At 37.9% G+C, this 26,666-nt stretch overlaps 1 protein-coding gene across 13 annotated transcripts in view; it reads right to left on the minus strand.

The window, feature by feature from the left end:
• Positions 1-26,666, minus strand: part of ATE1 (arginyltransferase 1) — a 155,551-nt gene that overhangs the window by 64,131 nt on the left and 64,754 nt on the right. For all 13 annotated transcript variants that reach the window (XR_009536173.1, XM_060126737.1, XM_060126743.1 and 10 more), the window contains 2 exons: positions 21,554-21,735; positions 17,590-17,689 (listed from right to left, as the gene is read on the minus strand). Coding sequence is in view for 12 of the 13 variants with exons in the window: in XM_060126737.1 (XP_059982720.1) it covers positions 17,590-17,689; positions 21,554-21,735 (282 nt within the window). In the remaining variant the exon portion in view is untranslated. The remainder of the gene's footprint in view (positions 1-17,589; positions 17,690-21,553; positions 21,736-26,666) is intronic.

A 26,666-nucleotide genomic window follows, 5' to 3' on the forward strand; every position in this document is an offset into this window, starting at 1 on the left:
CATGATACTGTACACAGATAATCCTAAAGATGCCACCAGAAAACTACTAGAGGGACTTCCCCGGTGGTCCATCGGTTAAGAATCTGCCTGCCAATGCAGGGGACACAGATTTGAGTCCTGGTCCAGGAAGATCCCACATTCCACGGAGCAACTAAGCCCGTGCACCACAACTACTGACCCTGCACTCTACAGCCCGCAAGCCACAACTACTGAGCCCGCGCGCCTAGAGCCTGTACTCTGCAACAAGAGAAGCCACTGCAATGAGAAGCCTGTGCACCGCATCGCAGAGTAGTCCCCACTCGCCGCAACTAGAGAAAGCCAGCGCACAGCAATGAAGACCCAATGCAGCCAAAAGTAAATAAATAAATAAAATTAAAAAAAAAAAACTTCTAGAACTAATCAATGAATTTGGTAAAGCTGCAGGATACAAAATTAATGCACAGAAATCTCTTGCATTCCTGTACACTAACAATGAAAGATCAGACAGAGAAATTAAGGAAACAATCCCATTCACCACTGCAATAAAAAGAATAAAATACCTAGCAATAAACCTACCTAAGGAGGTAAAAGACCTATACTCAGAAAACTATAAGACACTGATGAAGGAAATCAATGATGACACAAACAGATGGAGAGATATACCATGTTCTTGGATTGGACAAATCAATACTGTGAAAATGACTATATTACCCAAAGCAACCTACACATTCAATGTAATCCCTATAAAATTACCAATGGCATTTTTTACAGAACTGGAACAAAAAAATCTTAAAATGTATATGGAGACACAAAAGACCCCAAATACCCAAAGCAATCTTGAGGGGAAAAAAATGGAGATGGAGGAATCAGACTCCCTGATTTCAGAATATACTACAAAGCAACAGCAATCAAGACAATATGGTACTGACACTAAAACAGAAATACAGAGCAATGGAACAGGATAGAAAGCCCAGAGATAAACCCACACACCTATGGTCAACTAATCTATGACAAAGGAGGTGAGGATATACAGTGGAGAAAAGACAGTCTCTTCAGTAAGTGGTGCTGGGAAAACCGGACAGCTACGTGTAAAGGAATGAAATTAGAACACTCCCTAACACCACACACAAAAATAAACTCAAAATCGATTAGAGACCTAAATGTAAGACCGGACACTATAAAACTCTTAGAGGAAAACACAGGAAGAACCCTCTAACATAAATCACAGCAAGGTCTTTTTTTTTGACCCACCTCCTAGAATAATGGAAATAAAAACAAAAATAAATAAATGAGACCTAATGAAACTTAAAAGCTTTTGCACAGCAAAGGAAACTATAAACAAGACGAAAAGACAACCCTCAGAATGGGAGAAAATATTTGCAAACGAATCAACGGGCAAAGGATTAATTTCCAAAATATATAAACAGCTCATGCAGCTCAATATTTAAAGAAAAAAAAAACCCAATCAAAAAATGTACAGAAGACCTAAACAGACATTTCTCCAAAGAAGAAAAACAGATTGCCAAGAAGCACATGAGAAGCTGCTCAACATCACTAATTATTAGAGAAATGTAAATCAAAACTACAATGAGTTATCACCTCCCAGCAGTCAGAATGGGCATCATCAGAAAATCTACAAACAACAAATGCTGGAGAGGGTATGGAGAAAAGGGAACCCCTCTTGCACTGTTGGTGGGAATGTAGATTGACACAGCCACTAGGGAGGTTCCTTAAAAAACTAAAAATAGAATTACCATATGACCCAGCAATCCCACTACTGGGCATATACCTAGAGAAAACCATAATTCAAAAACACACATGCACCCCAGTGTTCACTGCAGCACTATTTACAATAGCCAGGTCATGGAAGCAACCTAAATGCCCATCGACAGATGAATGGCTAAAGAAGATGTGGTACATATATACAATGGAATATGACTCAGCCATAAAAAGGAACGAAATTGGGTCATCTGTAGAGACATGGATGGATCCAGAGGCTGTCATACAGAGTGAAGTAAGTCAGAAAGAGAAAAACAAATATCGTATATTAACGTATATATGTGGAACCCAGAAAATGGGTTTCTATACCAGAAAAATGGTATAGATGAACTGGTTTGTAGGGCAGAAATGAGACACAGATGTAGAGAATAAACGTATGGACACCAAGGGGGGAAAGCGGGGGTGGGGCACATGAATTGGGAGATTGGGGTTGACATGTATACACTGATGTGTATAAAATGGATAACTAGGAAGAACCTGCTGTATAAAAAAAAAATCATAGAAGAAAATTAAGGGACTTCCATGTGGCACAGGAGCTACGAATTTGCCTGCCAATGCAGGGGACATGGGTTCAAGCCCTGGTCCGGGAAGATCCCACATGCTGCGGAGCAACTAAGCCCGTGCACCACAACTACTGAGCCTGCACTCTACAGTCCACAAGCCACAACTACTGAGGCCCACAGGCCTAGAGCCCATGCTCCACAACAAGAGAAGCCACCGCAGTGAGAAGCCCACAGACCGCAACGAAGAGTAGCCCCCGCTCGCCGCAACTAGAGAAAAGCCCGCGTGCAGCAACGAAGACCCAACGCAGCCAAAAATAAATGAATTAATTAAAAAGAAAGAAAGAAAATGAGGGCAGAAATATTACCCACGTAGGGTCAGGCTCCAGAGAATCCCAGGCTATCCAAGGAAAGGAGGAAAGCCAGGCTAGAAGAAGGCCTCGTGGATAACAGATTATAACTTAAGAGCTGGCAAGTAGGTCTAACAAGAGGTTATCTCTGCGCCCTCAGCAGCAGGAGACCCCAATCTGTATTTTCATCTGCTATTCGCTGTCTCCGCTTCTGCTCCCCCTACCATCTCACCGCTCTCTCACCTTGCTATCTTTTGATTCTCAGACCCCTTTGAAAACCAGATGAAAGAAATCCATGAACTCTACTCTCAAGATAAATGTCCCTGTGTGCAGAAGCTTGCCTACAATTCAAACTTCACGGGCCTGTGTTTATGAAGCCCTGAGCCAACTCTGAGCTGGTGTTACTGTCGTCGGTGGTTCTGTGTGACCGCCCCCACTAACTGCTCATCCTCCCTGTTGTTAGCCCAAACTTCCTGAAAAGACAGGATCTGAACGGTCTGGTCATCCACCATTCAGTGGGCAAAGCTTTTATGTCAAGCCTTAATACTAATCTACCCTAGATTGAGCACCTGGGTCAGGCACCCATGTCTAGTTCAATTCATGGCAATTAAGATGGGGGGGGTCACATGGAACTGAGCATGGTGACCTAAACTCGAAGGCTGCATTTCCTTTAGCAGAGACTACAGGAAAGTATGGGCATGGCAGACATCTGATTGCAATGAACTTCTCTGTATAGGACAAACATAACAGAAAAAATGGGCGGCAAAGGTATGTCTAAACGCAGACTGGGAGGAATCAGGAAGGAAAGGGAACCCCTGAAGACCAAGCAAAGAAATGTGGATCTAAGAGAACCATGTGAGAAGCTACAGATTTCCTAGCAAAACAATTCTCACACAATGTAAATCATCCTTGAACAATTCCACTGGTTGAGGCTGAACACAGGATGGAAGAGAGTGAGGTGATGACGGGGAAGGTCCTCTAGCAGTGGACACTGGGCTCCCTCTGCTTCTCGGTGTTGTCACTGTCACCTTTCTGCTGTATACCCAAGATAATCATGCTCCTCAAGGTTGCTTTCCTTTAGCTAACGCCACAAACTTAGACAATAAGGCTTCTGAAAGGAAGTGTCAAACATAAAAATCTTACGGTTGCCTGTTTCTACAGAATGAAGATATAAGAGCCAAGAGAACATGTATAAATTTAAGAAGGAAAGAAGACCTGAGCTGTGATGGGGAGTCCTAGCGTGGGGGAAGGGTGAGAACTGGTTTCATTCTCATAACAACGTCAAGGCAGAATACCAGGCAAGAAAAACAATAAACACACGTGCCTGCGCTTCTCTAAAACAGCTTAGTTCCAACCATGCTCAGCTGCAGCGCATGAGCAAGGGATGTGCCGAACATCCCCGTGCCAGCAAAGCCGAAAGGACTGTATGACCGCCCACCCTAAAATGAATGCGCCAACACTGTGCTCTTCGTGCTAAAAAAGATGAACCCAATTTAGCTGCTAAGGAAAGAGTAATTCAACTCACTTGGTTATTATAAGCTGCCAAGTTTCTATCTCTACAAAGCAAGGAAAACAGAATCCCTTATAATACTACAGACAGACCCTATCATGCACATCAGAACTAAAAAAACAAAGCTTCACAGTTTGGAAATTTTAACCGTATTTGTTGTTTCTGCTGCTCCTTCTAAGAGACCTCAAATTTGCTGGATATATCTCATTGTACAAAAACATTAAATTACCTTTAAGCTGACATGAAGGCCACACATAAGCCCCCAAAGAAAATTTAAGACAGTCCTGGGGTCATCAATAAGTTTATGGCTGCACAGGGTCATGAATTAGACATGAGAAACTTCTCTCTGGTGTGTCATACCGGATAGTTTATTTCGAAATTGTTATGGTGAGCCCCAAATTAATCTTTCATAGCAGTTCCTTTCTGACAACAGTCGTCAAATTACCTGCGGTAACTCAGCAACTGTAAAGCCCTACAGATGTCAATGGCAAGTAGGTAACCCTTTCAAACAAGGTTTCTCAAGCATTAGCACTACTGACATTTTGAGCCAGAGAATGCTTTGCTGCTGGGGACTGTGTATTGCAGAATGTTTAGCAGCATCCCTGGCCTCTACGGACTAGATGCCAGTAACATACAAACCCCTCCCTCACTGCCCCAGTTGTGATGATCAAAAGGGACTCCAGAAATGGGATGGGGTGGTGATAGGGGCAAAATTACCCCTGATAGAGAACCACTATTTTAGGATAAGCGGGAACAGGAACTCAGCGTGAGAAGCCCCTTCATTGCCCCGCCACAGGCAATGTTAGGCCATGAAACAAATTAATGTTAATTAAAATAGTATTTAGGTTATACATTTACATTATGCAATTATCAAAATTTATAATTATACTCCCTAGAAAAATATTACTTATACTGTATTCTGCTATTTCAAGGATTTTACAGATAATTAACTTTATTCAACTAGATACATTTCTAAATCAACTTATTTAAAAATAAGCCTTTAATTCAAATATAAACCACATATTATATAGCACTATCATTTCAGAATTACAAATGTTCTAAATTATTTGCAATGCTTTTTCAATTTGAAGAAAAAAGCAAATGCAAGAGTATCTTCACTGTTCATCTGACAATTCAAATATAACAACTTTCTCATTACTCTAGAAGTAAACATTTTAATAACTTATATTTGATTAATATTGCCAAAAATATAAAAAGATCTATCCTGTAGAAATGTCAAATGATGCCACTTTATTTGGCATAGATATGCACTTTCCCTCTAACCAATAATCAAATTATTCATCATTCTTATATCTCCATCCAGCCATTCAAAGATTTATTGAACATTTACTATAAATCAGGGATTGCTGCTACAATAAGTAATAAATGAGCTCAAACTCCATCTTTCAAGAAGCTTAGATTCTAAAGATATAGACAGGAAAACAGAGTGCAGAAATGTCAGATATCAACGTGTAAGCTGCAATGGAAACATATACGTAGGAGAGTCAGGGAGGATTTCAGAGTGGAAGCAAACCTGAGATGATGAAAAGGAATAAAGGGAAGATATAATTTTTAGAGCATGATACAGAAGCCAGGAGCCACAGCGGAAAAGGATTAATAATTTGGGCTACATAAAAATTAAAACCTCTGTATGATTACATAAATACGACAAAATGGGATGTGATCAGCAAATGCTAAATGTTTGATATTACAACTGTTAATAAAGAGCTCTTCATTATGTTTTAATCATTCTCTTAACTGAATTTCCACAAAACATATCATCCTGTTTAAATTAAAGAGGTTCTCCACAGCTTTTATTTTTTGAAGTTATTTGGAAGAAACGTACAAGAGCAAGTGATTTATCTGCACATCATTCAGTACTTAAATCAAGCATTCCCAGTAGAACAGACTGACCAATGTAATTCTCAAGTTAAGTGAGGAATTTGTTCATTTAATGGGATCAATGCTAAGTCTGAAAAAGCGGAAGCTGGGACATTTTGCCATAACACAAATATAATGACACAAATAATTTAGTTGACATATTTATTAAACTAGTATATGCAGGGAAGTACCCTTAAGAAACTGAAACTAATTATACAGCTGGGAAAAAAAAATTCAGTCTTAACCTCTAGCTCAACCATACCCAAAAATCAATTTCAGATAGATTACTGAATTGTGAAAGGTAAAAGTATAAAATTCTCAGAAGAAAATATAAGAAAACATTTCCATGGCCATAGGGTAGGCAGATTTTCCTTGAACAAGACACAAAAGCAATAAAGATAAACTGGACTTCACGAAAATTAGAAACTTCTGCTCATCAAAGGATATCGTTAAGAGAAAGAAAAGGTAAGCAGTGAGTGGAAGAAGATATTTATAAAATATTTATGCAACACAGAATTTTAGCCAGAATATATAAAGAACTTCTACAAATAACAGACACAGACAGCCCAGGAGATAAATGGGCAAAAGACCGGAACAGACACTTTACACTTGGCCAACAGACAAATGACAAGGTTGCTCAACGTCATCAGTCAACAGCAAAATGCAAATTAAACCCACAACGCACCATCCTTGCTAGACACCTATCAGGAGGTCTGCTGCTAGTGGCAGTGTAAATTAGTATAATCACTTAAAAAAATGTTGGGCAGTATGAAGTAAACCTGAATATTCCCACAACATATAATCTGGTAATTCCACACCTAGGTCTATATGACTCAGAAATGCACACATATGTTCACCAAAATACACGCACGAAATACTCACAGTTGTACTTACCCTAGCCGAAACCTAGAAACAGTCCATCCACAGTAGAATGGGCAGACAGGCAATGAGAATGAACCATCCATGTACACAAAAGCATGTGGGTAAATCTTATAAATGTACTGCTGAGTGAAACTAGTCGGTCACAAGATAAAATACACTAAGTGATTCCATTTTATGAAGGGTTAAAACAGGATATCTGTGGGCGGCATGAAAGAGGGCTGTGAGGGCTGCAGTGTTCTGCGCTTGATCTTGGTGCTGGCTGCACAGGTGTAGTCACCTTGTGACCATCTGTCAAGCTTTACGCTTACGAACGGTACATTTTTCTGTATATACATCACACGTTGATAGGAAGTTTACTTAAAAAAAGAAACAACTACAGAGAGGAAATTCACGGAAAATATAAACTGTACTACTGAAATGGGACTCTTAACTCTTCCCTAAGCCCAGTGTCTCAATGAGAGCGGCCTGCACAGAAGGCCAGCTCCCTGCACAGTTTTCACTTACTTTCCTCCACTTCCCGGCTTTAACCACGAAGATGGATGCCTGCCTTCCACATGTCATGCGCATCAATAAACTCACTGAGCACCTTCTATCTGCCAATGAATTTGCCAGGCCCTGGAGACAGTGACAGGTAAGAGCCGGTTGCTCAAGGAACTGACAAGCAGGGACCACGTGTGATCATCTTCCTCCTGCCCCGGCACCTAGCGTGATGTTTTGTACAGAGTGGGCCTTCCATCAGCGCTGACTGATCAGCACAGCTACAACAGCAGAGAGCAAGGGGAGCTACAGAGGAAGCACTTAGAAAGGACCAGCGTTCACAGAACCGGAGAGGCCAGCTCCAGCTTCCGTACAGGGGGAGTGCAATGGGCGGGGGCCGAAGTGGGAGACACCGAGAACAGTGCACTGAAGAGCGGTGCACACGCTGGGTCTGGACATGTACACGCAGGGATGAGCGAGATCCCTTTCAGGTGGGAGGGACTCAGGCTCAGGCGGGGAGGAAGGGCAGTTCAAAGGTACATAAAACAATGTCTGGCAGTCAGCGAACGGGGCTGTGTAAAGGAGGACAGCAAACTTTCATCTTCAGTAGGTCAGGGCAGAGCTTGGATCTGAGTATTTTTCAAAAGCTCCAAAGATGGTTGAGGTTTTTCAAAGGTTAGGAATCATGTTCTATACCAAGCCTTCCATTTCACTGTGGAAACATACATGAGGAGAAGGATGGGAAAAATAAGGGCTTGATTAAATATGCTCTGATACCCCAGTAAGCACTTACTTTTACTTAATGTGCAAGTATTTTAGGTTTCTCCAAAATAAAAAGTTATATATACCTCACCATAAATCTGATAAACAATGCCATTTATATGAATTTCAATTTTTCAGACTCTCCTTCATGTTGCTAAAATTAAAATGTGAGTTAATGCAAACTCTGGGCAAGAACCTATTGAGCTTTAATTTTCTCATCTGTAATGAGAAGCTTAGAACACATGACCCACTTTTGACTCTGATGTGGCAAAATTCCACATGTGACAATTTTAAGAACAAGAATATGTGATGAGCATGTTATTCCTTTACCTCCCACTGCCTGTAGGAGGCATCAAAAATCCCTTACTACAATTATTCTGTGGTAATTTTTTCTACTGACCATGTCTAATTCACGGGTCACTTATTTTAACATCAAGAAAAACAGATGCTGAATTAAAAACTCGAGTGTTTTGTTCTGTACTGTGGGTAACTGATGAGATTATCTGTATCTCTTTCAAACCAGCAGTAGCAAAGTCACTACCACATGTACCCAAAAGCATCACCCTGGGTTGCAAGACTGTAGTAAAATAACATTGGCTAATTTGTCTAGTCAGGAAACTTTGAAAAGCTTGGGAGCCCGGGGATTTCAGTAGCACAGGATTTTGCAGATGCAGCTCTGTAAACCCCAATTTTTTGGGGGGGGAGGTGCTTTTGTAACAGTAATGCCAACTACCTTCTTTTAGGGAAACTCCTGCAGAATTCCAGAGGGGCGGTTTGACCACAATCAAGCTGAGGCATTGAGTTTAAGAATGATTAATCACAGATGAATTAGCCTTTTGTTCCTTTTCTGACATTTCTAAACCCTTTCTGATGTTTCAGCTATCTGATGTCTGGCCATGTCATGATACCAAAGCAGGCTGCCTGGATCACTGTTTACTTTGGCCTGCATACAAGTCTGGATAAAGAGCTCAGTCAAAACACCTCCTTCAGATCACAGAATGGCCTTACAGCAGCAGTCTGAGAGACAACACGAAGAAGAAATTTTTTAAATTATTCCTAACCCCATTTCTATATACTCCAATTTTCACTTTGAAAGGAAACTGAACAGTTTTGAAATGTATGAGAAGGTGTCAAAATACAGATGTAAACTAAGCTTTACATGCGAATATTAAACATTTTGAAAGCACAGGAAAATTCATTTTTAAAAAAGCTTTAGAAAACTAAATATACTTAAAGCCACAGCTGAATTTTTTATGTATATATAATAATCATACATATATATACAAACTATTGATACATAACATGTATATAAACTATATATAAAATAAATAAATATAAACCAACAGCTCGGTTTTTAAAAATACTGGGTTTTAAGCAGAATTTTAAAAAACAGACCTGTCCAGGTGTTCGCCCTCTGCAGTGGCATGTGCTCCGGAAGTGCCTCCACCCCATCCCCAGTCACAGCCGCCCCAGCTCCATTCCCCTTGCCAGCCACTGACTCAGGCACGGAGAAGAGGCACAACTCTGACAATGAAATGAGTGAAGTAGGCTAGGAGGCTTCCTGGTAAGGTTTTTCTTGATCTCAAAAAGAAGACAGCAATCACCTCACACACATTAGGATAGCTACTGTCAAAACAAATGAACAAAAAAACAGAAAATAACAAGACTTGGCAAATGTAATGGTACAGCTGTTATGAAAAACAGTATGGCGGTTCCTCAAAAAATTACACAAATATTACCGTATGATCCAGCAATTCTACTTCTGGGTATATACACAAAAGAACTGAAAGCAGAGCCTTGAGCAGATATTTGTACAGCCATATTCACAGAAGCATTAGTCACAATAGCCAAAAGATGGAAGCAACTCAAGTGTCCATCAATGGATGAATGCATAAACAAAACGTGGCATATACACACAACCAAGTATTATTCAGCCTTAAAAAGGAATGAAATTCTGACACCTGCTACTACACTGATGAACCTTGAGGACGTTCTGCTAAGTGAAATAAGTCAGTCACAAAAAGAAAGACACTGTACCATTCCACTTATATGAGGTCCCTGGAGCAGTCAAATTCAGAGAGACAGAAAGTACAATGGTGGTTGCCAGGGGCTGGGGGCAGAGGGGAATGGGGAACTATTGCTTAATGGGATCAGAGCTTCAGTTTTGCAAGACGAAAGGAGTTCTGGAGATGGACGGTGGTGATGGTTGCACAGCAACGTGAATGTACTTAATTAACACTTCTGAACTGTGCACTTAAAAATGGTTAAGATAAATTTTGTCATGTACATTTTATCACAATTAAAAGTAATATTTTTTTAAAAAAGAGACACAGGAGACAATATTATACTTTTCTGATTCTAGCTACTGCTGATGGCTTGTGACGCCTGAAGGCCAGCAACCACCTTGGAACTGTGAGAGGAGCAGACCAAGAGGACAAGCACCCACTGAGGACGTCAGCCAGAAAGCCATACTATCTGCTCCCGCTTCGGCAGGAGAGCTTCTCCAAAGAGAAACTCTCCCAGGCTGAAAATATAATTTCCATTCATTTCAGCCAGTTCCTGAGTCCACAAATCAGTACTGATTTAGGCCAAACAGTACCAAGTCCCATTAAAATGGTCACAATTATGGTTAACAGTTAAAGTGAGCAACGACAACACAACAAATCAAGATGACTTCTTTTCATAATGACTCTGTTTTCTAGCTCTCATTAAATTCCTCTGTGACTACCCTTTGCTTTAATCTAAGACTATGGCCACAGAGAAAACCTAGCTGACTGTACTGTTTATACAGATCAACCTTTATTTAAAACACACACACAAAGAACAGTAAAACCAAAATAATTCGGTAAAAATGAATTTTAGGGAATATTATGCACAAGAATATAACTGCTATCACCTAGCAAACCGCTCGGAGGCTCTACTGCAACACATGTGATCAAAGAAACTATGAAAATGACCACATGGTGATTTTCATTTTGCAGTGCTCAACATTAGCAAGACAAGCAAAATCAAAATGTGTCATTATGTTAACAAATGCCTCGTAGGCCCAAGTCTGGGTATTAAATAAAATGCTGTATAAAGATGAATTCTCGTAAGCCAAGTGGGCACATTTTTAGGTATGACCACACAGGCAAATTAAGTAACTTTGCCGAAACTCTCTCACACTGAGCTGTCAACAACTTCACAGATCAGTTCAGCTCAATTCAGGAAATGAGTCTGCACAGCTCAACACAGAATGATTTCCATCTACGTGGAAATCTACAACTGTATCTAGTGATTTCCATCCTACAGCATGTGTTTCAGTCATCTGTTGCTGAGTTAACAAACCACCCGAAAACTTAGAGGCTTAAAAAAACAACAATTAATTATTCCTCACGATTCTGTGGGCTGGCTACAGCTCAGCTAGGTGGTTCTTCTGCCCATCTCTCTTAGGCTCAATCATACAGCTGCATTCAGCTTGCTGCTTGGCTGGGGCTGAAACATCCAAGATGGCCTGAGGCCTCCCACGTGGCCTCTCATGCCAGCAGGGTAGTCAACCTTTTACATGATGACTGGCTTCAAAGACAAAGGAAGCAAAAGCTGTCTGCCCTCTTAAGGCTTGGGCCTGTCTGAAGTCTCAGACATACTTTTACAGTATCCTATTAGTCAGCACAAGTCACAAGGCCAGTCCAATCCGTGTTGAGGGAAACAGAATGTACCTCTGATGGACAGAGCAGCACACACAAACAGGGTACAGGGTAAGAGGAATTGATGATGGAAAGCTCTGGGAATCATCTATCAAATGATGGTCCTTCCTACACATAAAGATAGACTCTTCATTTCAACATGTCTTCATGACAGTTCACTACTCAATAAAAGAGTTTGTATATTTCAAACCTGTTAATTACTTTAATTTGCTCTACATTATAAATGTATTATATGGTGTTTATGATTTCTTCTACTAACTTTGGGGTTTATTGGTTCTTCTTTCTCTAATTGCTTTAGGTGTAAGGTTAGGTTGTTTATTTGAGATATTTCTTGTTTCTTGAGGTAGGATTGTATTGCTATAAACCTCCCTCTCAGAACTGCTTTTGCTGCATCCCATAGGTTTTGGGTCATCACGTTTTCATTGTTATTTGTTTCTAGGTATTTTTTGATTTCCTCTTTGATTTCTTCAGTGATCTCTTGGTTATTTAGTAGTGTATTGTTTGTTTTTTTTACAGTTTTTTTCCTGTAATTGATATCTAGTCTCATAGCGTTATGGTTGGAAAAGATACTTGATACGACTTCAATTTTCTTAAATTTACCAAGGCTTGATTTGTGACCCAGGATATGATCTATCCTGGAGAATGTTCCTTGAGCACTTGAGAAGAAAGTGTGTTCTGTTGTTTTTGGATGGAATATCCTATAAACATCAATTAAGTCCATCTTGTTTAATGTATCATTTGAAGCTGTGTTTCCTTATTTATTTTCATTTTGGATGATCTGTCCATTGGTGAAAGTGGGGTGTTAAAGTCCCCTACTATGATTGTGTTACTGTCGATTTCCCCTTTTACGGCTGTTAAAATTTGCCTTATGTATTGAGGTTCTCCTATGTTGGGTGCATAAATATTCACAATTGCTATCTTCTTCTTGGATTGATCCTCTGATCATTATGAAGAGTCACGTACCACAATGTTCACTGCAGCTCTATTTACAATAGCCAGGACATGGAAGCAACCTAAGTGTCCATGGACAGATGAATGGAAAGAAGATGTGGCACATATATACAATGGAATATTACTCAGTCATAAAAAGAAATGAAATTGAGTTATTTGTAGTGAGGTGGATGGACCTAGAGTCTGTCATACAGAGTGAAGTAAGGCAGAAAGAGAAAAACAAATACCGTATGCTAACACATATATATGGAATCTAAAAAAAAAAAAAAAAGGTCATGAAGAAGCTACGGGAAAGATGGGAATAAAGACACAGACCTACTAGAGAATGGACTTGAGGACACGGGGAGGGGGAAGGGTAATCTGGACAAGTGAGAGAGTGGCATGGACATATATACACTACCAAATGTAAACTAGATAGCTAGTGGGAAGCAGCCGCATAGCACAGTGAGATCAGCTCTGTGCTTTGTGACCACCTAGAGGGGTGGGATAGGGAGGGTGGGAGAGAGACGCAAGAGGGAGGAGATATGGGGATATATGTATATGTATAGCTGATTCACTCTGTTATACAGCAGAAACTAACACATCATTATAAACCAATTATACTCCAATAAAGATGTTAAAAAAGCTTTACAATATGGTGAAGACTGTAACTTAATATGTCTAAATCTACACCAGAAAATCCAAATGAAACATTGTCATAGTTACAGGTACAGTCACTTGGTGCCACTTTATGCACTGGATTACAATTATGTACCCCCTCAGATGTAACCTCCATTAGGGCAGAGCCCATATCTATACTGCTTACAACTGTATTCCCAGTGTCTAGTACATACCAGGTACCCAAGAGACTGTTCTTTCTTAGTTATAAAAAATATTCCTATTTTAAAATATATTCCTTCTTTCTTTAATATCAGATAAAAATATACTTTGTAGATTTTTCCATTGTATATTTTACAATATGGCAAAAATATATCATTACTAACGCTTGAAGCAGTTATGCACTAAGAAAGAAGATATAATTTTAGCTATTATTGTACTTATATGCTAAATTTACCCATTCAATCTTGAAAATGAGAAAAATTTTAATAGTGTACAGTTCACTTTCTGTGAGCTATCTTTTATTGGTCTCTAGCTCTAGCCCTTCAACTTGAAATGAGAAACATTCACACTTGGACCAATATCCATCTTATAATTTCAAACAGCACATTTTCCAGTTGAAAATTCCCATGTTTAAAAGCAGTTGTTTTATTCCCCCAAAACTGAGCGTTCTCATTTGCTCACAATAAAATATCCTTAATTGAAATGAGAATATCTTTACTCTTCAGTGACCTAAAATGACGTATCTTCCATCATGATGCAATGAAAACAATTTTCTTAAACTAACAATACAAAAATTAAGAACAACATGTTCTTGAAGATCCAAAAGTATTCAAACCACCATGCCAGGAAAATGCTGGCTTTACAAAATTAACTTAATATTCAAATATTTTATCATTCTTATCTCACTAATATTTACAAAGGCACGAAATATAGTACAGATTTTCAGAACTGTCTTTCCCAAGAAGATATAATGTGAATATGATATAATATATTGGGAAATTTTTAAAGTTTTGTTTAAATGGTTAGTGAGTATTCCCCTCCACCTACCTTTTCCACTCTGGGCTGCAACCTAGTTTTACAGGTTTTAACAGTGTTTCCAAATTCCCAACAGATATTAAATTTTGGGGATTTGGAAATGAGAACGTGGGATTCCTGAAAACTTAAGTTATTCCTAAAATACTTCCAATATTCTTCATATTCTTTACTCATTAGTATGAGTAATTAAAAATTGTTTAATAAGAAATATCATTTCAAGTAATACAGGCATACCCCGTTTTACTGTACTTTGCTTTACTGCTTTTTGCAGATATTGCATTTTTTATAATAGAATGTTTGTGGCAACCCCGAGTCAAAAGCAAGTCCATCAGCACTGTTTTTCCAACAGCATTTGCTCACTTTGTGTCTCTGTGTCCCGTTTTGCTATTTCCACCAGTGAAAAGATTACAACTTGATGAAGGCTCAGATGATGGTTAGAATTTTTTAGCAATAAAATATTTTTTAATTAAGGTATGTACACTGTATTTTTAGACATAATGCTATTGCATGGTTAACAGACTACAGTACAGTGTAAATATAACTTTTATGTGTACTGGGAAATCAAAAAATTCATGTGACTTGCTTTATTGCAATATTCGCTTTATTGTGGTGGTCTGGAACTAAACCCGCAATATCTCTGAGGTGTGCCTGTATTTACGAAGAACTTTAGCCTACAAAGAATATTAAAACACTGGAAACTGCCAGCAAACATTACTAGGTACTATTTCTAATAACCTAACATTTGGGTCTCTTACCATGCTAACAGCACTACAAAGAACTACAAATTAAGATTACCAGTTTATGATCTTATTTTGCTTCTAAGTTATCCCTTGAAACACCATTAACATACTTTATATATAAAGTGAATAATATTTATTATATTTACATTGTTATGTACCTTGTAAACAGCAGATAGGGCCACAAAACACATAACACGGCTACAGCTACAAAGAAGACCGACTAACTGAAGGGTGACTGCCCTCCTCCTCCTTTTTTATATGAATATGCATGGCACTGTCACCTATTCATTCTTATTTAAATGCTCCTTCTCCATGAAATGTGCTTCCCTGTCATACCTACTCTTTTTTGAGGCCTCTCTTCCCTTTTAATTAAACCCTTTCCTCTTCCATACCCTACGTACGCAGCAACCCCACTGCCTCCTAGGCCACTTACCAGATCACTGTATTGACCTGATTTTACGTAAAACACCCCCAATCTTCACCTATGTTACAAGTTTTAAGAAGAAGGTTCATGTTTAAATCTTTTCACATCTTCAGAGCTTAAAGCAGTGCTCTGAGTAGATCAGAGGTATTTGGTCACTGTTATTACGGTAGGCAGCATGTATGCAGTCTGTCCCTTTATACTGCTCTATGCTTCCCAGAGCTTTTACAGTGGGCTACTAATACTTGGAAAACATCAAAGGGTTTCATTAAAGAGAGTCACAAAATTTAACATCAAAAAAAACCAAACAACCCAATTAAAAAATGGGCAGAGGACCTGAACAGACATTTTTCCAAAGAAGACATACAGATGGTTAACAGGCATATGAAAAGATGCTCAACATCACTAATCATCGGGGAAATGTAAATCAAAATTACAAGGAGATATCACCTCACACCTGTCAGAATGGCTATTATCAAAAAGACAACAAATAACAAGTGCTGACGAGGATGTAGAGAAAAGGGAACCCTCATGCACTACTGGTGGAAATGTAAATTGGTATAACCACTATGGAAAACACTATGGAGGTTCCTCAAAAAATTGAAAATAGAACCACCATACAATCTAGCAATTCCACTTCTAAGTATTTTTCCAAAGAAAAACATCAATTCAAAAAGAGACACGCATCTGCTATGTTCACTGCAGCATTATGTACAATAGCCAAGATATGAAAGCAACCTAAGTGCCCATCAATAGATGAATGGATAAAGAAGACAGGTGTGTATGTATGTGTGTGTGTATACACACACACACACACACACACACACTGGAATATTACTCAGCCATAAAAAAGAATTAGGGCTTCCCTGGTGGCGCAGTGGTTGAGAGTCCACCTGCCAATGCAGGGGACACGGGTTCATGCCCTGGTCTGGGAAGATCCCATGTGCCGCGGAGCAGCTGGGCCCGTGAGCCATGGCCGCTGAGCCTGTGCGTCCGGAGCCTGTGCTCCGCAACGGGAGAGGCCACAGCAGTGAGAGGCCCGCGTAGCGCAAAAGAAAAAAAAATTTAAAAATAAATTAAAAATAAATTAAAATAAATTAAAATTTTAAAAAATATAATAAAGTTAGGCCTGGAAATTAAAATAATAATAATATTGTAATAGCTTTATATGGTGACACATAATTACTAGACTTCTTGCTGTGATCATTTTGTAATGTACAGAAATGTCGAATCACCATATTGTACACCCAAAACCAACACAGTGTTGCAGGTCAATTATACTTCAGTAATAAAAAATACAATAAAATAAAAATAAAGAGAGTCATAAATGGTAAGACCTTTTGTTAAAAGGGAAATTCTGAAATATACTTAAATCTGAAAATAATACAATGAATTATAAAGTAAGAACAGTGGAGACTGTAGTTCTCATTACAGAAAGCTTCATTTCTGCGGCAGCAAACAGATTTCCTTAATTAACCCATTCAAACCCTTTCAAAACTCCAAATTCTGTGCTCTGAGACAAAAATCATATTAAAGATTCATTTTCCCATAATGAAAACCTTACAAACATTTGCAAATACTGTGCTATGGAAAATATCTTACTACTTACACCGAGCTCCAGTTTTTCTGGAGTGTGACTGTGTCCAAAGGAAACAAAGCTACAACTGAATGGGGGGAGAAGGAATGGAGGGGGGAGAGGGTGACGATGCACCTCAAGAAGGTAGATTTCTTAATGGGTACTACTGTACTATCCCAAGTAAGCAGGGCCCTACTGAAGTTCTAGAATAGCTGGGATATATTCAGTGAATTCCTACAGATTAACCTATATTAAACAAATATTAAGTGCCTATTTTGTCAGGCATTGTTTTAGGCAATGAAGAAGCTAGATTCTATGAAAAGTTTAAGACACATTTAAAAATAATTCATGATTTACATAAAAATGTACAAGCATGTTAAACTAATGTGATTAGAAACTACAAAAGCACTAATTTTCATAACTTGACTCTATAGCAAACATGTGTGAAAATCAACTTTACCTTATATTTCATCTTGGGACATGAATGAATGTAGAAACCCATATAGTAATAGCTGAGTTGAGGTGTTTTCTCATGAAGCTGCCTAGTAAAAGCAATTTCTCTGCCAAAAGAAGAATAAAGATCAAGGTACAGTTAAATTTAGTTCCAAAATTCAAAGTACTGTACAATTTGGTAACACATATTTGATAAAATCTGACATTAAGCTATCAAAATAAAAATCCAAGTGTTGAAAGAAAAACAATTTTAAAAACACTTTCAGATGACTTTTACTAAAGAGACACCAAAGGAAAGTATATTATTTTAGCAAATGCACCAAAGTTCTGGTTTTACTCTTTATTGGGCATAGCAGTGTATCTCAAATTCAAAGAGCATAAAAGTACAAAGGTCTATTTAATACAATTCCTTATTATTCAATATCACCTGGAGTTCTCAAAGACTGGATTTATCAGGTTAAAAACAGGACAACAAATTTTAGAAAGCTCAAAAACCAACAAATTTCAGGAAGAATACTACTATGACCATTTACATGCAAACACTTTCAACTATATATGACATATTACTATGTCCAGATGCTACCTTAATATTTATTTTCTCTAAAACTAAAGAGGGGGGAAAACCATGCTATCTCACTGCCTTTTCTCTATTTGTTGGCACAGGCAAGGATTAACTGAAAAAAGAAGCTGTCAGCAATGCCTATGCTCGACGTGGTTTTAATTTGCATCCGGATAAATCTGGGCACAGAATTTCATCCTACTTGTCCAACTGAATGACCGCTTGTGTTCGAGAGCTTTAAGCAAAGCTTCGGTACATTTCTAAAGTATGAGAAAAATTGTTTTGTTTTTATGTTTGTTTCTTGAAGATTTTAATTTCCTTTTCTTTTTCTTTGTTTTTAGTAGCAATGGATGCTTGAAATCCAAGGAGAGATTTATTTTTTAAGGGAACAGTGTGCATTTTGCAAGTTCAAATTTAAAGCATTGAAGGGTCGTTACCCTAAAAATTCATCTTTACAACAAAAGTATTTCTAAATCCAAACAGATTGAACATTATTAGGCTAAAACAGAATAGATTCTATTATTCTCAGAACTAACCCACTCTTAAGGTTCAAACTGAGGAAGAACACAATGATACAGCAAGCAATGCAGGACCACCCAGCTCTGATGAGGACGGCAATACCCACTGGCCCTCCTACTCGGCCCTGCTCATCTCAGCTAACTGCAGCACCACTCCACCACCAGCACCACTCCAAGCCCCAAGCCTATGATCCATACTTAATTGTTCTCTCCCTCTCACCCCTGTGTCCAACCCATCAGCAAGTCCAGTTGGCTCTATCTCCAAAATATACCGTGAATCTGACCATTTCTCACCACCTCCACCTCAGGTATTTTGGTCCAAGCCACCATTAGGCCTCCCTTAGACGACTCTAACAGCCTCCCAAATAGATCTCCAGTTTCCACTCTGGCCCCTCCATAACCTCACAGAGCAGTCCAAGTAGTCTTTTACGATATTAATCAGGTGAGGTAACCTCTCCAAACCCTTCACCCTCACACTGGGTTGGTATCACACTTAGATAAAATCCAATCTCCTGACCATTACCTATAAGCCCTTCTCCATCTGTCCCCTCATCACCACCACCTGCCTTGCTGCCATCCTTGCACAGCACTGCCTAGGTCCTACCCCATTTCCTAGCCCATAAGGCCTTCCTTCTCTTCATTCCAACGACCTCAGGGCACTTGGACTTGCTACCTTTGACCTGGACGTCTATCCTCAGATTCTTACATAGCTGGCTCCTATTCTTCTCTCCTGGCTTTTCAGAGAGGTCTTTCCTAACCACCCTATATAAAAAGGGCCTCATGCCTACTACCATAATTTCATTTTTGTCACAGCACAACAGAGTCTCTAAAATTGTGTTGTCAGTTTTCTAACTTACTGTCTGCTTTGACAAGGCTGGAAACCCTGTCCTATGCACATCTACAAATAGTTCCAGGACACACAGACTGTGCTCAAATAAACATCTGTTAAGCAAATTAATTACATTTCTAAAATTCATCTTGCTAAAAAAACAAAAAAAAAGAAAGGAAATAAATTCCATGCTCATGCTCCCCAATTCAAACATTTTTAAAATCTGTAGACTAGATTACATAAAAATCTAGTAATCTGTAATCTGGATTACAGATTAAAATATAAAAACTCTTTATTGATTCTACAATTGCTTAAGAAACTGAAGAAATGGAGGAAAAATTTAACAGGCTTCACTGAAATACATTAAAATCAGGAATGGAACTGGCAACTTGTAACCTACTCTCCCCAATTTTGCTTCATAATGTCAGTCTCCTGGCTGCCTTTCCTCTTCTATAAACTCAGCAATTGAGATTCTCAAGAGCACGGAAACAGATGCGGTGCCAATCTCCTCACTCTCCACTGACCCCAACTTTCGTGCTCTCAGGCTCCTCTACTACCTCCTCAAAGCCCTCCAGCTCCAGAACTTTCAAGAGATATACCAAGCAACAAATAGATTGCTGGGAACAAATTTTGTTGGGAATTATTTGCTATCTCAAATGCAGTGGGATTTCTATATCTCTTTGTTTATTGAAAAATGAAATATTTCATACAGAGGCTGGGATTTATTATCTAAGAATAAATATCATTCTTAACATTTATCTGAGAAATCTAGACAAATCCATGCCTACACATTGTAAAGTGAGAGATACATAAATAAAAGAAGAAAATGGTAATAATTTCAAAGTACTGACTGATTCTGATACAAAGAACAAGTATCTTTTCTGAAATACACACTTCTAAAGTTACAAAATGTGAATGCTTTAAATTATCAGTTCTAATTTCACAAAGAGTTAAAAGATACTACAAAGAATCATGGATGTTTTTTAATTAGTTTATACAAAATGTAATTAAATACATAAGAAAAATAAAAGATTATTATAAGGATCAGTCGTAAACATTGTATATTTTTTAATTTGCTATGTAACTTGGCATTAAGATAGGTCATGTTGAAAATATCAATATTGTGTGCCACTGAAAAACACCAAAATATCAATTATGGACCATATTTTTTTTTAATCAACTAGTGATTTAAAAAAAATCAACTCTCCTACTTTTATAATTCAGAGAAAAACACACACACAGTAAATAATCTCAAAGTATATTTTATCAAGATGTGAAAAACGTGACCATCAGAGACAAAGAATGGGAAAAGCAAAGAGAAAAAAGTGATAAAGAGGGAGAAAAAAGAGACTCAAGCTCCCAAACAACATAAAAATAATTCTCAACGCTCCTTCCTCCTCTACCACATGTATATGCAGACAAGCAGCAATAAAAATAAAAACAAATATTTTCATGAAACAGGACCCCACTATTTTCATTATTAGGATAATGCACCTAAAAATATCTGTGCTGTGTTGCATATATTTGCAGCCATGGACATAAAAAGGAAATCATCTTTCAATGAGGTCATAGAGTCAAGTGGACAGTCAGGGACTCTCTGGTCCTGTTCTATATACTTTATATAACTGTATATTTCTTCCAACAGACTGCCATTGCTTTAATTCGTTTATACCAGATTCACGTAACCTTTAATTAATTATAAAAATATATACACAATAGTAATGACAAGAGAAAATATATAAATAATGTAACATTTTAAAAAAACATTATGTGGCTCTGACAGGGGAGCTTAAATAAATGCATAAACTAAACAACAAAAGTATCACAGTGACTTCTCATACATCAGACCAGATGGATACCTTAAAAAGCCAGGGAATTACCATCAGACACTGTGGCCTCAGTTCTAAAAGTGGTATTTCTAAATATCAATATATAAGAGACTACTAGAGCAACAAATTATTATGTACTATCCAATGGGATTTCTACTGTTTATAATAAAATATAATCAAATGAAGAATTATTTGAAATTGTATATGACCATTACAATTGTCAAAAGCAATCTTACCGGAGTGCAGAGTAGACACCCAAAGACAGAAACGAATAATCAGGATCGTAGTACAAATATACAGACGAGACACAGTATGGAAGGACGTCAATCACCCCCACAGCAATGATCTTTCCATCAAGCCAATACTGCTGGTGAAAGGAACCATAACCACAATCTGGTCCATAAGGGGGATTCTCTGCCTGAGAAAAGGTAGACACACAAACATGAACAGTTTGTCATTTTTCTCTTTATATTAAAAATCTTAATAATTAACCTCTTTTACTTGTATTCTACTCAGGTTAGTAAGTCCTAAAGTTTCCTCTTTGTTGCCATCATCTTCCGGCTCTCAGAAGAGTCATACCCTGCAAAACTTTTTAGGTGTAGAAACGCTGAAGGAACAAAAGAATAGAGAAAAACCAACTTAAGATTGTTTTCAACTTGTTTTAAAATTTGCCGTAGGAAATATAAAATCTACAGGGTAAGTAAGCACTGTTAAACTCTGTTCTTCTGTTCCACACCAAAGTTGGGAAAGAAATGGTAAATGATAGAAAGACGGGGAACATAAAGGCAAGGGTTGAGTGCGAACAGGAGAACTATCCCTACGCTGCCAGCCAGGCCTGATCTGTGGTCACCCCTGCACTCGTAAGGCATATGAGCTCACAATTTTTTCTAGGTAAGAGCTCCTGTGTAAGTGAGTGCTATGACATTTCTCTCTATTAGCCAAAGGAAAGTAAAAGTTATTTCCTTATCATTATTTTAATATACCTATAATCCCACAGAAGAAAATCCCACAAATTTTTGCTACAGGTATCTAGAGATTTCAGAGTGTAACCATTTTCTGTAAATAGTTAGTTGAATGATATTTCTCATTTTAAAGTTCAACATGAATTTAAATGAAACTGTTATTAAAAGAAAACCTTATAATGAAAATTACGAAGCACCATAAAAAATGCTTTGCTAGAGACTGAATGAATGTTAGAGATGAACAATTTAAAAGTGAACAAATACAACAAAACTTGTGTATCATGTTCACACACTTAAAGTCACAGAGAGTGTGTATGGGAAAAAAAGCTAGAAGGAAATAAAGGAAAATGAAAAAGCAGGTTTGCTAATACTAAAACCAGAAAAAGACATTAGAAGACAGGAAATCTACAGAACAATCTCTCATGAACATAGATGCAAAAATCCTCACCAAGATACTATGAAATCAAATCCAACAATGTATGAAAAGAATTATACACCAGGACAAAGCAGGATTAACTCCAGGTATGCAAGGCTAGTTCAACATTAGAGAAATGATTAAAAAAAGAAAAGCAATTAATGTAATCTAACCATGAAAAGAGGCTAAAAGAAAAATCATATGATCATATCAATTGATAGAGAAAACACATTTGACAAAATCCAACACCCATTCATGACTAAAAGCTCTCAGCAAACTAGGAATAGAGGGAAACTTCATCAACTTCATAAAGAACATATACAAAAAAATCTACAACTGACATCAGACTTAATGGTAAGAAACTGGATAATCGCCCCCTAAAATTGGGAACAAGGCAATGATATCCTCTCATCACTCCTATTCAATATCATACTGGAAATCCTAGTTACTGAAAAGGAAGTAATACATACAGATTGGGAAGGAAAAAAATAAAACTGTCTTTGTTCACAAATGACATGACATACTACGCAGAGAATTCCAAAGAATCAACAACAAAAATTGAAACTAATAAGCAATTACAAGAAGGTTAGAGGGTACAAGGTTGATATACAAGTCAATTGCTTCCCTATATACTAGCAATGACTGGAATTTGAAATTAAAAACACAATACTATTTACAAAACCACCAAAAAAATTATACACCTAAGTATAAATCTAAGAAAATATGAATACATACAGAATCCATACGCCAAAAAAACCTACAAAACTATGACAAATGGAATCAAAATGTAAACAAATGGAAAATATTATATGTTCATTTCGATTGAGATGTCCACTCTTCCCAAGTAGGTCTCCAGATTTAATTCAATCTCAATCAAAATCCCAGCCACTTATTTTGTGAATATTGACAAGTTAATTCTAATGTTTACATGGAAAGGAAAAAGAGCCAGAATACCAACACAATACTGAAGAAGAACAAAGTTGAAGGACTGACACCACTTGATATCCAGACTTACTATAAAGCTACAATAATCGAGGTAGTGTGATATTGGTGAACGAACAAATTAAACAGCAGAACAGAAAATAGAACCCAGAAATAAACCCACATAAATACAGTCAACTGGCCTTTGACAAAGAAGCAAAGATAATCCAAGAGAGAAAGGACAGTCTATAGAACAAATGGTGCTGTAACAACTGGACATCCAAATACAAAAACGGCAATATCTAGTCACAGACCTTACCTCTTTCAAAAAAATTAACTAAAAATGGATCATAGACTATGTAAAATGCAAAACTATAAAACTTCTAGGTGATAAACAGGCAAAGATCTAGGTGACCTGGGGTTTGGCAATGAATTTTAAGATACAACACCGAAAAGGACAATCCATGAAAGAAACAACTGACAAGCTGGACATCATTAAAATTAAAAACCTCGATTCTGTGAAATGCACTGTTATGAGAATAAAAAGTCAAGCCACTGACTGGAGAAAATCTTGCAAAACATATCTCATAAGGAACTGGTATTCAAAAACATACACTCTTAAATTTTAACAATGAGAAGACAAACAACTCAATTAAAAACCAAAATATCTAAGGAAATGCTTTACCAAAGAAGATGGCAAATAAGCATATAAGATGCTCAAAAGAATAAATAAATAAAGATGCCCAACATCATTTGCTGTCAGGAAACTGAAATTTAAAAAACAATGAGAGGGCTTCCCTGGTGGCACAGTGGTTAAGAATCCACCTGCCAATGAAGGGGACACAGGTTCGAGCCCTGGTCCGGGAAGATTCCCACATGCCGCGGAGCAACTAAGCCCGTGCGCCACAACTACTGAGCTCGTGTGTCACAACTACTGAAGCCTGCACGTCTAGAGCCTGTGCTCCGCAACAAGAGAAGCCACCGCAATGAGAAGCCCACGCACCACAACAAAGAGTAGCCCCCGCTCGCCACAACTAGAGTAAGCCCGCGTGCGGCAACGAAGACCCAACACAGCCAAAAATAAATACATAAATAAATAAATTTATAAAAAAAATAAAAACCAATGAGAGTACTATACAACTATTAGAATGGCTGAAATCCAATAACCTGTATATCAAATGTTGATGAGGATGCAGAACAAGAGGAATTCTCATTCACTGATGATGGAAATGTAAAATGGTACAGACACTTTGGTAGAGGCATAAGCTACCAAGCCAAACTCACACACAAAATGGAGAAACCTTAAATACATATTGCTAAGTGAATGAAATCAGTGTGAAAGTGCTACAGAGACTGTATGACTCCAGTTACATTCTATAAAAGGCAAAGCTACTGAGACAGTAAAAAGATCAGTGGTTGCCAAGAATTTCAGGGTTTGGGGGGAGGATGAATAGATGAAGCACAAGGGACTTATAGGATGAAACTGTTCTGTATAATACTGTAGTAGTGCATACATGACATTATGCACTTGTCAAAACTCATAGAATTTTACAACACAAAGAGTGAGCTTTAATATATGCAAAGTGAAAGAAAATTAGGAGGGTAAGGGATCCCAAGAAGGAATGCAGATGGTGACAAGAGAATCTACCTGTATACACACGAAAACATCTTACTGAAAGAGGCTGGGGAGGGGAAATGTGCTGACCTAAGAAACTCTGGGGGTCTGTAAGAATGAAGGCAAAAGGAAATCTTCACATAAGCATTGTATTCTACCTGATAAAGTTGTTTACCACAAGAACCAAAGGTTAACAATTCTGATACTGATATACATGTATACTGGAACTGAACAACTAAGTAAACGGACAGCGGATGGTAGGAACCAAGAGACTCACTACTGGAATGGAAATTTACAGATAAGCAAGGGGAAGAGGCTAGAATGGTCCATGGGGCAATGGATTAGAGCTGGAGACATGAGTACGAACTCATGTTTAGCTTAATATAGACACAGATGGTTACATAGAGAAATATTTATAGGTATGCATATACCATAGATATATTCATACAAGCGTTAGTATATGCACATTTATCTCTTTGCTTTGTCAGATGAGAAGACCTAAAAAAACAACAACCCAGTAGCAACAAACATACCTAACACACAAATCTTGGTTTCTAACATCATTCTGCAATAAAAAGAACCAGGGCTGCTTGGAGAAAGGGCTGATTCCAGGGCTGGGGCAGCAAATACACAACATAAGCCTAGAGCACCTCATAGTGCCAGAAAATAAGGAAGTGCACAAAAAACCAAAAACAGAAAGCAAACCCACACTGCTGGAGGTATATCAAAGGGGCACAGGAGTCAACCAAAAGAGCTCCCAATGGCAAAATCTGGAACAATTTGAGCAACAAAAGAAAGTAGTATTGGACTATAACCCAAAATACAAAATAAATGTCCATGAGTCCATACTGATATAAATAATTGGATAAACGAATAAATGAGGCAGAAGAGACAAATCTCCCATGCAGAATTCCAAAAAGTTTATGCAGATACTCTGCCTAAAGGCAGGGAAGCATAATTCCCCACTACTTAAGTGTGAGCTGCACAGTGACTTCTTTCCCAAAAATACGGTGTGGGAAAGCGGGGGGAAAAGTACCTGCGTGGGTGATCCAGGTAAACAATAACAAACAAGAGAAAATTTACTAAGGCGCTAGCAGCATCAGTGATTTCTAAAACTTCCACTGCTGTAGTTAAAATGGTGCTTGGGTAGTAAATACATCTTTAACCTTTTAAGAGCTTCCACTAACTACTAATATAATAATAAACTATGTCAAACCCTGGGTTTAGCATTCACTGTCACATATAGCACTGCTCTTTAAAAAATCATTACTGTTTCTCTAGAAACACATACAGTTTGAAGAGCAGAACAGATAACCAAACAGAAGCATTACCCAAAAGGAAAATAGAAAGGATATTAACCTGCTGAATCTACAACACCTGAATTAATCTAAATTCTTCCATGATTTCAGTTTAGTGTGTCATTCTAGGACTCATTA

Source organism: Lagenorhynchus albirostris, chromosome 16, assembly GCF_949774975.1.
Source record: "Lagenorhynchus albirostris chromosome 16, mLagAlb1.1, whole genome shotgun sequence".
Taxonomy (NCBI): domain Eukaryota; kingdom Metazoa; phylum Chordata; class Mammalia; order Artiodactyla; family Delphinidae; genus Lagenorhynchus; species Lagenorhynchus albirostris.